This window comes from Thalassophryne amazonica, chromosome 20, assembly GCF_902500255.1.
Source record: "Thalassophryne amazonica chromosome 20, fThaAma1.1, whole genome shotgun sequence".
In the NCBI taxonomy this organism is placed as follows: domain Eukaryota; kingdom Metazoa; phylum Chordata; class Actinopteri; order Batrachoidiformes; family Batrachoididae; genus Thalassophryne; species Thalassophryne amazonica.
In genome coordinates, this window is record NC_047122.1 from 47,180,591 (window position 1) to 47,197,098 (window position 16,508).

At 40.1% G+C, this 16,508-nt stretch overlaps 1 protein-coding gene across 2 annotated transcripts in view; it reads right to left on the bottom strand.

The window, feature by feature from the left end:
• LOC117501876 overlaps positions 1 to 16,508 on the bottom strand; it is a 120,487-nt gene that overhangs the window by 94,927 nt on the left and 9,052 nt on the right. For both annotated transcript variants that reach the window (XM_034160843.1, XM_034160842.1), the window contains exons 2-7: positions 11,297 to 11,365; positions 9,113 to 9,138; positions 8,979 to 8,996; positions 8,770 to 8,835; positions 2,536 to 2,672; positions 2,336 to 2,452 (exon numbers count right to left, since the gene is read on the bottom strand). In XM_034160843.1, coding sequence (XP_034016734.1) covers positions 2,336 to 2,407 — 72 coding nt within the window. In that variant the 5' untranslated portion in view covers positions 2,408 to 2,452; positions 2,536 to 2,672; positions 8,770 to 8,835; ... (1 more) ...; positions 9,113 to 9,138; positions 11,297 to 11,365. The remainder of the gene's footprint in view (positions 1 to 2,335; positions 2,453 to 2,535; positions 2,673 to 8,769; positions 8,836 to 8,978; positions 8,997 to 9,112; positions 9,139 to 11,296; positions 11,366 to 16,508) is intronic.

Consider the following 16,508-nt stretch of genomic DNA (forward strand, 5'->3'; position numbering starts at 1 on the left):
CTTTTTTTCTACAAAATTAAACAACTGAATGAACATCCTCCGAGGCCGGTGATTCCATAATTTTTGCCAGGGGTTGTATAAGATGCCTAGAAGTAGGTTTAGTTTTGAGACATTCCACATGACATGAACAACAATAAAGTTTGATACAAGTGAAGCGGCACCTACTGTTCATTAAGTCACCAATATCACTTTTATTTCTCAGCAACACCGATTTGGGTTTAAATTTTATTCTTATTCACTTATATAAATGGGAAACCCAACAACACAGATTTTTTCATCCAGTGCTCAAGTCAGTATTTCTGAGATTCTGACAATTTACATATCTGTCATGCAAAATGATGTTTTTCACATCAATATCTGATTCTATGAGTATTTTAAATGTTTGTCATATTTTTCTCCACATGAATACTTCACACCAGTGTAACAGAAGAAACCATAAAATTCAGATTTATCAGGCTAACATATCATGTTTGCATGCAGAAAGTTTGACAGATTTTGATTTTTCTGACTTACTTGAATAACGCCAACTGATATAGAATTCTGTCAAAAACATGATATAAGATCAAATAATTTCTGGGACTGTTAGCTTTTCTGTATAAATGAGGATTTTAAAAAATCTGGTCAGAGTTTTGGTCCTTTTTGCTCAAACCAGACTCATTTAGATTAGATTAGATAGAACTTTATTAATCCCTTGGGAAGACTCCCTCAGGGAAATTAAGGTTCCAGCAGCACTGGATAGCAGCATAGAGGGTAAGAAGCACACAGTGTATCCAAAGTAAAAGTATGAAACAATTTGCAAAATGTAAATTCAAATATAAATACCAGAAATACTGTCTTACTGGCTACAACTGCTCCTCTCCTTCCCGTCCTCTGTCTTCCTGTTACTTTAATTTATTCCTGATGAACTTTAAATCATCTCCCTGCAGCAGAATAACATTTTCACCCATTTCTTTGCAGCAATGCAGAGTTCACCGTAAAATCTGTAACGGCGTCTCTCATTATCTGTTGTGCAGACAAGCAGCGGCACATTACATTTATCCTTTAGTCTCGGATCAGGACGTGAAAACATGAGACTTAATGTCCACTGTGTCATCTCAGTGAAGACATTTCCAAATGATTTTACAATAATGAACATCCTGAAATCAAACCACAGACTCAATCTGCCGCAGGCCAGGAAAACAAAAAATAACCCGGAAACGTTCACCACGGAAGTAGATACCTGGATTTCAAGGAATTTCTGGAAGACTCCCATCACTGTGACTACAGATGCATTATGGGTCATATCACACTTCTACTTTGCAGGCACTTTTTTTTTTAACATACAAGTCTGAAGTAATGTGTGGACGAGCTCAGCAGCTCCAACAGGGGTCAACAATGGATCCATCTCAGTCATACACAAATTAGCATTCACCTCGCCATAGTCACTCTCATATATAAACATTTGTTGACAGTGTTGTTCTCCAGTGTACATGCAAGAAAGAATGACTCATCACATCTGATCTTTTGCAGACAAATTCCTCTGAGAATCAGCAGTTCTGTCAGAATTATTACAACACTCTGGAAGTCTTTGCCGCGTCCACAAAAGGAAGTAGACAAACAGTGTATAAACTCAGTGATTTATAGTTGTGACTGAAGTAAGTTGTACACAAGAATCACAAAAGTCGTTTTTGTAAGCAAATTACCATGTTGGCCGTGAAAATACATCTGAAAACTAGAGAGCACATACATCCACCATGACCACGGATTGCCATACTTTAAAATTTCTTCTGGATCAGAGATCCTAAATATGTTCCAGATCAAATTCAAAACAAAATCAATATCCATCTGCTCACCAAATTTCAATAACATCCTTTCACAACCTTTAAATAATATGTGCCAAACATTCTTCTGGATCTCAGTTACAGAATATATTGCGGATCACCTCCAAACGCGAACCACTTATATCATAGAACATTAACTATCTGGCATCTGCTCACCAAATTGGGGAAAAAAAAAAATCTAATAATTTCTTTTTTGATTTATCCTACTAACAGAGAAACTAACAGACAGACAAGTGCCTGTGGAAAAAAATACCTCTTTGGTGGAAGTAAATATGGGGTCGTCTTATAATCAGGGCCACCTTATATTTGGGCCAATAGGGTAGTTCGCTACATTCATGACACAAAGAATAAATATAATTAGATTTGTTGGCTCCTTAGGTAGTGGAGACTTTGTGTAAAGATTTTTAAGATATGAATCTTAAAATTATTATACCACTTCACCAATCCAGCACAGCCAATTCATGAAACATTTTATAATTTATTCGATGCACATCTTTACACCTCCAGGTACAAACCTGTAACTGTCCAGGTCCTTTATCCTTTACTTCCTTCACAATGTCAAGCTGCAGAATGTCTCGCATTTCCATTGCAGAAATCCAGGAGAAACACAGTTTGTTGGGATTTGTGTAGCCCTAGAAAACAAAAGAAAAAAATAATTAAACTGTGCTACAAAGATTTTACTGATTAATTTATAGTAATGAGTTCATTTCCTTACATAATAGTTAATGTAATGGTTGTCAGAAAGGAGGTGTGGCAGTATGTCCTTCAGTGTGCACGTCTCCTCACAGACATGACACAGGTAGAACACAGTTGGTAACTCTGTACTCAAACACAGAGTCAGCAGAGACAAGCCTGGAAGAAAAAAAAAAATACTTTCTCCAGAAACTGTTCCAAGTTCTTAACATCTGACAACATTAAGTGAAACTTATTGCCTCAAGCTGTTAATTGCATGAGTTAAAAAAGAAAAAAGAATGTGTGTTTGCTGAATGACATTTTTTCCCAGTTACAAGAAAAAAAAATCAATTTTTTGTAAAAATACACACGACGTGCAATCTTGTGTCAGTGCAGATTGTAAGTTACTGTAACCTTTGCAGAAATGTGGTCATTAGAAGAACTGCTCAAAAAAACAGCAAATAAATTATGCTGTTAACTTTAAGAGAATTCATTTCTTTTTTTATTTAATTGTTGAAGACTTGGCTTATTAATGAACCCAAAATGTAAAAAAAAAAAAAAAGAAAAAAAAAACAGTGAGCCTAAAAGATGAATTTACATCCTTGTTAGTTGTAAAAAGGTAAATATGATCAATCATTTTATCTTTAACTGACTCAAGGTTGATTTAGCTACAAAATGTAAAATTAGATTCTCATTTCTGTGTATTCCCATCAGATGGAATTCTTTCTGTACTTTCATTATAAAATGTGTGTAATCAATGTCTTCCTCAAAACAACTATAGGTTGAAATCTCAGTGTGCCCAGTGTTGTTTTATTTAACCATCATTGTTGTGTGGGCCGCTGAAAAGGAGGTACTTGCTGGCCCACCATCAGAGGGCGCCCTGCCTGGATGTGCGGGCTTCAGGCAGGAGAGGGCGCTGCCGCCTCACAGGACAGCCGAGATTGACAGCTGTTACTCATTAACTCCTGACAGCTGTCACCTATCATCAACTCATCAACCACTCCATAAAGCTTGAAAGGACATCTCCACCCCCGCTGCCGAGATATCGTTTGCCTTTGAGGTATTTCTCAGCCGTGTTCAGTAGGTGCTACTGAGACTGATATTGTGTTCCTGTTTTGGAGGTGGAGGTGTCTTACCACCATTAAGGAACTGTCGCTACTTGTATATTGCTGGGTGTACACACACCCTCACATAACTGTTTCTGCTTCCTGCCAGCAGTACCAGATCTGACAGCCGGAGACGGTGGCCACCTGGGGACTCGGAACTTGCGGCTCAGTATTCTCTGGGTTCGGTGGCAGTGGAAATAGTGTGGGATCCGGCTCTTCTCTGGACGGACGTCTTCTATCCTCAAGCCTGCCCACACGTCACCTTAGTACATTTGACTCTGTCCAAATTCTGTATTTGTCTGTATTTCGTTGTGCACGCTTCACAACAGTAAGTATTGTATTTTGGCTCATCTATTGTCCGTTCATTTACGCCCCCTGTTGTGGGTCCGTGTCATTACACTTTCACAACAATCATCTTACAATTATTCTAATGATGATATAAAATAGTATAAAGTGGTTTGATAAAAACAGACTCTAACCCTGACCCCAGTGGCAGCTGAATTGCTCCTGGGTGAGACTCCACCCCCCAAAAGACATAATTTGCACAAACAGCCATTTTTTTTATTATTTTACCTTATTTTTAATATTTTAGAAGTGCCCCTGAAATCGCAATTGAAACTGACATCAAAAGTCTGCAGGCTATAGTATAACTCTTATACAATCATCCATGAACTGCAAATTTGAATAATATGCCCTCAAATGCTAAATGTCTGTCATTAGACGCTATATTAATCTATCTCTTAGGGAGGAACAATCAGCGCTTTTATTAAGGTGCATATTTGTCTCAACATTGAGCTAAATATTAGCTTTTACGTTTGTAAAACCACCTAAAAACAGTTCTGCATTTTTAAGGTTTAAAGTAGTTTCACTCTTTTCTTATTTAATTATATCTGTTGTCAACCGTCAGTCATATTGAACTGATAATAATAAATAACATAAGTACACCTCTTTCTACATCCCACCTTCAACACAGCCTCATATGACCATCCATGAGAAATCTACTCACTAGAAGGCCCAGAGTTTAAGGTGCACTGACACTTGCATGACTTGGTGCACGCACTTGCACAACCTCTGTCGTGCAGGAGAGTAAACTCATCTTTAATGGGTGTACACTGAATTGAGAGGGGCGCGGCACGTGCAATTGCGCAGAGAATTTTGGAAATGTTAAAAAAAAAAAAAAAATCTTTCCCACATAATTGTCATGCAACGTCGTGCAATCTGCTCACCAACACTACATGCAGCACGTCAAGTCAAGTAAAGAAGTGAACAGTGTGAGTGACTGTGTCAGCCGCACCGCATTGGAGCGCAGCTCATTTGAAGGATTATAACGAGATCTTAAATCTCTCATAAACATACTTTACAGCTGCACACAAGAAGGAAAGGACATGCAACTGTTCAACCAAGCCATGACAATTTAAACATGACAAATAATTACCTTTTTAGATAGCGCTAAATGCTTTCTCCAGCTCATTCAGCACGCACGCGAACGGCTGCTACTGTAATGGTCCCTCTGTGATTCAGGAAGCAATTAGAGCCAACTTGCAGAGTAAATGATTAATCCGCTAAGAAATAATTATTTTATATATGCAGCATCCACCGCATGGCAGCCAGTGGAACAAAGCACGGTGTCCAGCTGGGAACACAGCGCACGGATCAAGGTCATGCAAGTGTCAGGGCACCTTAAAGCCCCTTTCACACCGAGCCTGCTTCGAGTTGCGTCATGACGACGCCACGTTGATGCGACCTAGTGCCAAGTTGATGCAGCTCAACACCACAACACTGAGGGACGCAAAGGGCGAAGCGAAACGGATGCCAAAAATTAAACACATTAATTTTTTCTGCTTCGAGCACAGGACGGAGAAAGGAAGTAGTTTTCTTGCAAGATGAGGCAGCTTATCGGTACTTAACGTGACTGGATGTCACACCACACAAAATAACGTTACCACATGCCAATTTATGATTCCTGCAGTGCTCCATTGTTGCCAAGCTATAAATCATGCAGGATTGTTGAACTTTTTATACCGTGTACATAATGCAGTAAAATTACACCACTCAAAGAGCACATGTGAACAATTAAAATAAAATAAAAGTTCATTGCAGCCTGGTTGCAGCTCCTCGCGCTCACCTCCTCAAGTTCTCTCACTTCTTCTTCTTCTTCTTTGTCTTTCGGGCTGTTCCCGTTAGGGGGTCGCCACAGCAGATCAATCGTTTCCATCTCACCCTGTCCTCTGTATCTTCCTCTGTCACACCAACCACCTGCATGTCCTCTCTCAGCACATCCATGAACCTCCTCTTTGGTCTCCCTCTTCTCCTCCTGCCTGGTGGCTCCATCCTCAGCATCCTTCTCCCTATATACACTGGGTCCCTCCTCTGCACATGGTCCAAACCATCTCAATCTCGCCTCTCTGACTTTGTCTCCAAACCGTCCCACCTGAGCTGTCCCTCTGATATGTTCATTCCTAATCTTGTCCATTCTTGTCACTCCCAAAGAGAATCTCAACATCTTCAGCTCTGCCACCTCCAGCTCTGCCTCCTGTCTTTTTGTTAGTGCCACTGTCTCTAACCATACAACATAGCTGGTCTCACTACTGTTTTGTAAACTTTCCCCTTCACTCTTGCTGATATTCTTCGGTCACAAATCACTCCTGCCACCTTTCTCCACCCACTCCACCCTGCCTGCACTCTCTTCTTCACCTCTCTACCACACTCTCCATTACTTTGAACAGTTGCACCCAAATAGTTAAAATCATCTACTTTCACCACTTCTACTCCTTGTAACTGCACTATTCCACTGGGCTCCCTCTCGTTCACACACATGTACTCAGTCTTGCTTCTACTGACTTTCATTCCCCTTCTCCTCCAAAGCATATCTCCACTTCTCCAGACTAGACTCAACTTGCTCTCTACTCTCACTACAGATCACAATGTCATCTGCAAACATCATAGTCCATGGGTCTCCTTTCTGATTTCAACCTGTCCATCACCACTGCAAACAAGAAAGGACTCAGAGCTGATCCTTGGTGTAATCCCACCTCCACCTTGAATGAGTCTGTCATTCCGACTGCGCATCTCACCGCTGTCACACTATTGTTGTACATGTCCTGCACTACCCTAACATACTTCTCTGCTACTCCAGACTTCCTCATACAATGCCACAACTCTTCTCTTGGCACCCTATCATAAGCTTTTTCTAAGTCCACAAACACACAATGTAACTCTTGCTGTCCTTCTCTGTACTTTTCCAACAGTATTCTCAGAGCAAACATTGCATCTGTAGTGCTCTTTCTCGGTATGAAACCATATTGCTGCTCACAGATCTTCACCTGTTTTCTAAGCCTAGCTTCTACTACTCTTTCCATAACTTCATGCTGTGGCTGATCAGCTTTATGCCTCTGTAGTTACTGCAGCTCTGCACATCACCCTTGTTCTTGAAAATAGGAACCAGCACACTTCATCTCCACTCCTCATGCATCCTCACTTTCCAAGATTTTATTAAACAATATGGTTAGAAACTCTACTGCCATCTCTCCTAGACATTTCCATGCCTCCACTGGAATGTCATCTGGACCAACTGCCTTTCCACTCTTCATCCTCTTCATAGCAGCCCTCACTTCTTCCTTGCTAATCTCTTTACTTCCTGATTTACTCTCGCCACATCATCCAGCCTTTTCTCTCGCTCATTTTCTTTATTCATCAGCTCTTCAAAATATTCCCTCCACCTTCTTAGCACACTCCTCACTTGTCAGCACATTACCATGTGCATCTTTTACCACCCTAACATGCTGCACATCCTTTCCAGCTCTTGTCCCTTTGTCTGGCCAATCGGTACAAGTCCTTTTCCTCCTTCCATACTATTCAACTTCTTGTACAGCTCGCAATATGCCTTTTCCTTTGCTTTTGCCACTTCTGTTCTCGCCTTACGACGCATCTCCTTGTACTCCTGTCTACTTTCGTCATCTCTCCGACTATCCCAAAACTTTTTTCGCCAACCTCTTTCTCCTTATGCTTTCCTGGACCTCTTCATTCCCACCACAAGTCTCCTTGTCTCCTCCACTGTCCACATGTCATACTACCAGTACTGCCCTAGCTGTCTCCTCACCACATCTGCAGTACTTTTCCAGTTGTCCAAAACCTCAAGTTCTCTCACAATTGTGTTTAATAAAGTCCATAAAAGTCCTGCTCACAGACTGATTGCCAGAGACAGGACATGTCCCAATCCAGTATAAATCCTCATCTCCACATCCCCTCACAGACACGCAAACGCCGGGTGCAAGCTCCGCAGTCACAAGAAGAAATATAAACTATACAGAATTAGAGCACAGACCTGCAGCGCCGCACAAGGAGAAATATAAACTTGAAGAGAAATCAGAGTGCACACAGTCTGCCTGCAGCTCCTCGCACTCCCCTCAAGCTACTCCCCGCCTGCTGTGCCCAACTGACGCAGACATTCCTGCATTATTAGATACACAGCTAATGCAACTCAAAGCAGGCCTGGTGTGAAAGGGGCTTAACAGGCTTCTTCAACGAAAAACAACTCTGCTTGGCACCATCAACAAAAATTGTCGGGAGCTACCAGCAACTGCAAAGGAAACCTCAGGGCGCCAGTTGTATTCCACACAGGTGTTCACATCTGGAAGTGCCTTGCTGACGGTGTATGAAAAAAAACAAATGTATTTTTAAAAAAAAATTTAACCAAAAAAAAAAATAATAATAAAAAAAATAAAAAAAATCATACTCAAAAAACAGAAAAGCAATCATCCTTGTCTCACCATCCAACATTCAGCCAATCACGTTTGCTCTACTGGTCATGTGACACAGAGACCAAATCAAAAGAAGACTTGATACATTGCTGACCGTTGGATGATTGAGACAGGGATTGATTGCTCCTCCCTGCTTTTCTATTTTTTAAGGTTGATTTTTTTTTTTTTTTAGTTAGATTTTTTTTAGGTTGAAGTTTTTGAGGCTGAATATTTTGAAGCTGAGTGTTACCGTGGAGACATACTGAAGGGAATTACACGTTTTGCAAAAGAGGAAGGGGCACGCAGCAGAACTGAAAATGTCTGGGCCTTCAAGCACCCAATTTTCTAAAGGAATACAAACTTCCTACAAGCACTGCACTACTTAACTACAAAAGATAGATAATGATTTTGTCCAACATCTGCACATTTTACCTATGATGGGTCTCGTGATGTCTTTCTTGGCTAGATGCTTGATAGCCACGGTGAAGGGATAGTGACCTGCAGAACAAACACTTTGATTATATTGAAGACTGCTTCAGTTCATTTGAGTTTAACACGTAGATTACGACACTTAAGCAGATTCTGAACCACCACAATAAAATATAAATAATGACATGAAGAAGTTGCAGGAAGCTGCTTACCAGGACTCCTGAATGTCTCTAAATGATATGTTACAAGTTTTGAAGATAAATGAGCAAACAAAGCCAAAATTCAACAAATGTGGCAGAAAACACAATGGAAATTAAATTTGACACATGTAAGGGGGAGAATTTACCTTTCTGAAATAGTTTCTCCCATTTTCTGTGATTTGAGGAAAAAAAAATACTTTAAAGATTCTTATTATTTATTTATTAGTTTATTTGACAGGGACAAATGTACATTAATGAACATTTCTGTAAATGCAACCAGAATTAGCCTTAGCGGCTATTTTTCATCTGCAGTCACTGGACAGGTGGTAGCAATCAACCTAAAAATAAGTGTTAGTTCAAATACATACATAAAACACTTCACATTATTATACAATTTAGTAACATTACATTAAAAAAAGGAAAAAAAAAAAGAATTAAACATGCAGGTTAAATATATTTTCTAAGAATATTCAGGAGATTTATTCAGGACACAAATGTGATTTCATTTCCAGTTAGGCTCAGGTATTTGGACAGTAACAATTTATGTAATTTTTCACAATTTTTACACCACCGCAAAGGAGTTAAAATGAAACAATCAAGATGTACTTAAAGTGTTGACCTTTAGTTTTAATCCATGGGGTTTGTATTTCCACATTTACCATTGAGAAGGATTTTCTTCAAAAGGCGATGTGAAATTTCAGATAGAAAAGCACAAGAGACTCAAGCCTGGAATTGATCCATTTGCTTATATTAAAGTTTTGTTTCACTCTTTCATGAAGCTGTATGACCTGTGACACAAGAGACAAAAGTTGTACTATGGACAGATTCTCCAATTAAATCCACAGAGGCACACAAATCCTTCAAAGTTGTCATGGGTGTCTTGGTGGCTTCCCTCATGAGTCTGACATGGTCATTCAGGTTTTTTTTTTTTTTTTAAGAACTGCTTATTTTCAACATAGTAATTATAAAATATCAAACTTTTGTATTACTTATCTGGAAATGAAGGAGCTGTGTATAAAAAATTGCTATAATTCTTAAATTTTTGTTAAATCCCTTGACCTATAGTTTCAAATCTACACTACAAGCTCATCTTGTTTCATTTCAGTGGTGGTGCAAAGAGTTAAAACAAAAATTGGGGTATTGTCCAAATACCTATGGACCCTCCTAGCTGGGAAACATTTTGCACAGCACCATGTTAGCTCAGTGAGCCATCACTAAATGCATTTCATATGTTATATCAGAAAGGCTACAATGGAAACCTCAGTGACTCATACTGTCACTTCAAATCAAAGTCTTGAGTTTGAATCTCAGCTGTAGTACCTTCTTTATGTGTCATTTTGATTTTCTGTGTTCAAAAATTTATTCATGTACTTCAGCATCCCAATGTAGTGCCTATTTTTACCCAAGGCCAAAATATGGTGATCAGGTATTGTGAAGATTTCACGTCTGTCCATCTGTGCTCAGCATAACTCCAGTTCTATTACTGCCAAGGTCTTCAAATTCACAGGGAGCATTCTTGGGACACAGACTTGGACAAGGTTCAAGGATGGGTAACCTTGACCTATTCTAAGGGGCCAAAGGTTACATTCCTTCTACACACTCTTCACTGATTACGTGCTCCTACGGCCGAGGGTATTTTAGCATTGTATTCAACTTATCTACTTCAAATCTATTTCAAATTACACAACAGCTCAGGGATACTACAGTAAAAGGAGCGTGGAAAGAAAATACCTGTATTATAACACTGTGTATTCAGTAATAGTATTGGTACTATTTAATTAGTATATTTTGGTCGTATGAGTATACAACCATTTGTGTGAAGTAAAATAACTATTATATATTCAATAATAAAGCTAAGTCATTCATTTAATTTTTAGAAATAAAAAAAACTTTAGGAAATATGGACTCACAGAGCAGGAGTAAAGAGGTGTTGAGCTGGACATTATGGACAGAAGGTGATTAGTGAGGATACCTGGAAATTATTAAGACACCATTATATTGCTGCACAGGGAACTGGTCAGCCTTGTTAGGGAACACTGGTGTTTAAGAGATAACTGGGCTTAATATTACTGCTGCAAAAGCTGGACTTTGTTTCACTGCTTACAACAATATCGAGAGTTGGGTGACTCCTTGGGGACCTGCTTCGTTTCTATCTGCCAGTTTACTTTTACACCGAGACTTCAAAGGAGCCCAAGACGTTGTACAAATACTCAACAAGTAAATGATTAATTACAAAAGCTGAATGCATTCAACAGCCAACTCTGATCAAAAATAAATAAATAATCATTGAACTCCAACGTTAATAACATGTATCTGAGTTCAATATCTACCTGTCGATGTGAAAGCTGGTGCCAGTGTTTGTTAAAATCAGCAATATTTTTCAGTGTGCTCTGGCAAATCTGCAACACAAAAACAGAAAAACCAACCAGACCACAGCATTAAGTTTAATTTAGCCAGGATGCAACTACTGTAAAGATAAAGATAAAATTTACTGATCTCACAGAGGAGAAATTCACGTTACATCAGCTCTTAAAAAAAAAAAAAAAAAAAAAAAAACACACACACACACAAGGTGGGTGCAAGTAGAGGAAAATGTTCATCAAACAGCGTGTGCAAGGATAAGCAATAATAATACTTACAACAGTACAAGACATAAGATATGAGGTAGAAATAGAATATATATTATATACACATATACAACCCCTGGCAAAAATTATGGAATCAACGGCCTCGGAGGATGTTCATTCAGTTGTTTAATTTTGTAGGAAAAACGCAGATCACAGACATGACACAAAACTAAAGTCATTTCAAATGGCAGCTTTCTGGCTTTAAGAAACACTATAAGAAATCAGGAAAAAAAATTGTGGCAGTCAGTAACGGTTACTTTTTTAGACCAAGCAGAGGGAAAAAAATATGGAATCACTCAATTCTGAGGAAAAAATTATGGAATCATGAAAAACAAAAGAACACTCCAACACATCACTAGTATTTTGTTGCACCACCTCTGGCTTTTATAACAGCTTGCAGTCTCTGAGGCATGGACTTAATGAGTGACAAACAGTACTCTTCATCAATCTGGCTCCAACTTTCTCTCATTGCTGTTGCCAGATCAGCTTGCAGGTTGAGCCTTGTCATGGACCATTTTCTTCAACTTCCACCAAAGATTTTCAATTGGCAGGTCATGACATTGACCCTATGTGTCTTTTTGCAAGGAATGTTTTCACAGTTTTCGCTCTATGGCAAGATGTATTATCATCTTGAAAAATGATTTCATCATCCCCAAACATCCTTTCAATTGATGGGATAAGAAAAGTGTCCAAAATATCAACTTAAACATGTGCATTTATTGATGATGTAATGACAGCCATCTCCCCAGTGCCTTTACCTGACATGCAGCCCCATATCATCAATGACTGTGGAATTTACATGTTCTCTTCAGGCAGTCATCTTTATAAATCTCACTGGAACGGCACCAAACAAAAGTTAGAGCATCATCACCTTGACCAATGCAGATTCGAGATTCATCACTGAATATGACTTTCATCCAGTCATCCACAGTCCACGATTGCTTTTCCTTAGCCCATTGTAACCTTGTTTTTTTCTGTTTAGGTGTTAATGATGGCTTTTGTTTAGCTTTTCTGTATGTAAATCCCATTTCCTTTAGGCGGTTTCTTACAGTTCGTCACAGACGTTGACTCCAGTTTCCTCCCATTCGTTCCTCATTTGTTTTGTTGTGCATTTTCTATTTTGAGACATACTGCTTAAGTTTTCTGTCTTGACGCTTTGATTGTCTTCCTTGGTCTACCAGTATGTTTGCCTTTAACAACCTTCCCATGTTGTTTGTATTTGGTCCAGAGTTTAGACACGGCTGACTGTGAACAACCAACATCTTTTGCAACACTGCGTGATGATTTACCCTCTTTTAAGAGTTTGATAATCCTCTCCTTTGTTTCAATTGACATCTCTCGTGTTGGAGCCATGATTCATGTCAGTCCATTTGGTGCAACAGCTCTCCAAGATGTGATCACGTCCTTTTTAGATGCAGACTAACGAGCAGATCTGATTTGATGCAGATGTTATTTTGGGGATGAGATTTACAGGGTGATTCCATAATTTATTACTCAGAATTGAGTGAGTCCACATTTTTTTTCCCTCTGCTTGGTCTAAAAAGTAACCGTTACTGACTGCCACAATTTTTTTCCTGATTTCTTATAGTGTTTCTTAAAGCCAGAAAGTGCCATGTGAAATGACTTTAGTTTTGTGTCATGTCTGTGATCTGCTTTTTCTCTACAAAATTAAACAACTGAATGAACATCCTCCGAGGCCGGTGATTCCATAATTTTTGCCAGGGGTTGTATATATATATATATATATACACACGAGGTCTATTAGAAAAGTATCCGACCTTATTATTCTTTTCAAAAACCATATGGATTTGAATCACATGTGATTACATCAGACATGCTTGAACCCTCGTGGGCATGCGAGAGTTTTTTCACGCCTGTCGGTTACGTCATTCGCCTGTGGGCAGTCTTTGAGTGAGGAGTGGCCCACCCTCTCGTCATTTTTTTCATTGTTTGGGAATGGCTCAGAGACTGCTGCTTTGTTGATCAAAATTTTTTCAAAACTGTAAGGCACAACTGAGTGGACACCATTCGATAAATTCAGCTGGTTTTCGGTAAAAATTTTAACGGCTGATGAGAGATTTTGGTCTGGTAGTGTCGCCGTAAGGACGGCCCACGGCGCCTGACGGCGATCTGCGCTCCGAGGCAGCAGCGTCTCGCCGTTTCAAGTTGAAAACTTCCACATTTCAGGCTCTGTTGACCCAGTAAGTCGTCAGAGAACAGAGAACTTTCAGAAGAAGTCGGCATGAGCAGTTTATTCGGACATTCCATTGTTAATGGACATTTTGTAATGAAAGAACGTGCGGGCAGAGTCGCACGTCGGGCCGGACCCGACCGCGGGGGGTCGCGACAGGAAAAACACCTCCGTTAGAAACCTTAACGGGCAAGTTGGAACATGCCCAAGCTGTTAAACAATTTCTCAGTTACTCACTTGTTGAAAGCCATCAAAAGCCGCCTGAATTTTAACAAATGGTTTCAACACGGAGGTGTTTTTCCTGTCGCGGCGCACACAGATTCGCCGAGTCGTCACGGAAACGCTCGGCGAATTTGCGCGCATGTCTTTCATTTAAAAAATGTCCTTAAACAGTGGAATGTCCACATAAAGTCCTCATGCCGGCCTCTTCTGAATCTTCTCTGTTCTCTCACGACGTCCTGGGTGAATTAAGCCTTAAATTAGGATGTTTCAGGTCAAAACAGGCCGACGACGGCACCTGGAAGCGCTGCATGACGTCCTGCTCCGTGGGAAGTCCTTACAGCGACAGAAACACTCCATAATCTCTCATCAGCCGTTAAACTTTTCACCGAAAACCAGCTTAATTTCTCGAATAGTGTCCACTCGGATATTCCTCACAGGTCCAGAAAAAATTTTGATAAAGCAACGCGCGCCGTCTCGAGCAGCGTGTGAAACAAAGGAATTCAGCCGAGAGGGTGGGACCACATCTCACTCAAGGCCTGCCCACAGGGAAATGACGTCACCGACACGCGTGAAAAAACTCATGCATGCGCACGAGGGGTCAAGCATGATTGGTGTAATCGTATGTCATTCAAATCCATATAGTTAAAAAAAAAATAAAAGGGTCGGTTTATTACCTAATAGACCTCGTGTACATACATATATATATATATATATATATATATATATATATATATATACACACACACACATACACATACACACCCACGTACATACTTATATATCTATATACACATATACATGCACACGCATACACATATGCACACACATACCTATACACATATACAGTGAGGAAAATAAGTATTTGGACACCCTGCGATTTTGCAAGTTCTCCCACTTAGAAATCATGGAGGGGTCTGAAATTTTCATCTTAGGTGCATGTCCACTGTGAGAGACATAATCTAAAAAAAAAAAAAATCCGGAAATCATAATGTATGATTTTTTTTAATAATTTATTTGTATGTTACTGCTGCAAATAAGTATTTGAACACCTGTGAAAATCAATTTTAATATTTGGTACAGTAGCCTTTGTTTGCTATTACAGAGGTCAAACATTTCCTGTAGTTTTTCACCAGGTTTTCACACACTGCAGCAGGGATTTTGGTCCACTCCTCCATACAGATCTTCTCTAGATCTTTCAAGTTTGGAGTTTCAGCTCCCTTCAAAGATTTTCTATTGAGTTCAGGTCTGGAGACTAGCCAGGCCACTCCAGGACCTTGAAATGCTTCTTACGGAGCCCCTCCTTAGTTGCCCTGGCTGTGTGTTTGGGGTCATTGTCATGCTGGAAGACCCAGCCATGACCCATCTTCAATGCTCTTACTGAGGGAAGGAGGTTGTTTGCCAAAATCTCGCAATACATGACCCCATCCATCCTCCCTTCAATACGGTGCAGTTGTCCTGTCCCCTTTGCAGAAGAGCACCCCCAGAGTATGATGTTTCCACCACCATGCTTGGGACAGTTTTCTTGGGGTTGTTCTCATCCTCTAAACATGGTAAATTGAGTTGATTCCAAAAGCTCTAATCTGGTCTCATCTGACCACATGACCTTCTCCCATGCCTCCTCTGGATAATCCATGGTCACTGGTGAACTTCAAACGGGCCTGGACATGTGCTGGCTTGAGCAGGGGACCTTGCTGCCCTGCAGGATTTTAAACCATGACAGCATCATGTGTTACTAAAGTAATCTTTGTGACTGTGGTCCCAGCTCTCTTCAGGTCATTGACCAGGTCCTCCGTGTAGTTTCTGAGCTTTCTCAGAAACATCCTTACCCCACAAAGTGAGATCTTGCATAGAATCTCAGACTGAGGACAGATTGGGTCATCTTGTGTTTCTTCCACTTTCTATAAATAATCATAACAGTTTCTTCTACCAAGCTGCTTGCCTGTTGTCCTTAGTCCATCCCAGCCTTGTGCAGGTCTACAGTTTTTCCCTGGTGTCCTTAGACAGCTCTTTGGTCTTGGCTATGGTGGACAGGTTGGAGTGTGATTGACTGAGTGTGTGAACAGGTGTCTTTTATACAGGTAACAAGTTCAAACTGGTGCTGTTATACAGGTAAAGAGTGCAGAATAAGAGGCTTCTTAAAGAAAAATTAACAGGTCTGTGAGCCAGAATTCTTGCTGGTTGGCAAAATCATACATTTCCGGATTTTTTTTTCTTTAGATTATGTCTCTCACAGTGGACATGCACCTAAGATGAAAATTTCAGACCCCTCCGTGATTTCTAATTGGGACAAGTTGCAAAACCGCAGGGTGTTCAAATACTTATTTTCCTCACTGTACATGTGCATAGGGCTACAACAACGAATCAATAAGATCGATAAAAATTGATTACAACAGGCGTTGGCTACACATTGCGTCATCGATGCGTTGTGTCGAGCGATTATGGCGCCAGAAGCTGCTTCTGACGGCGACCAGTGCACAGAGCAGATCAGACGCTGTTTCGTAT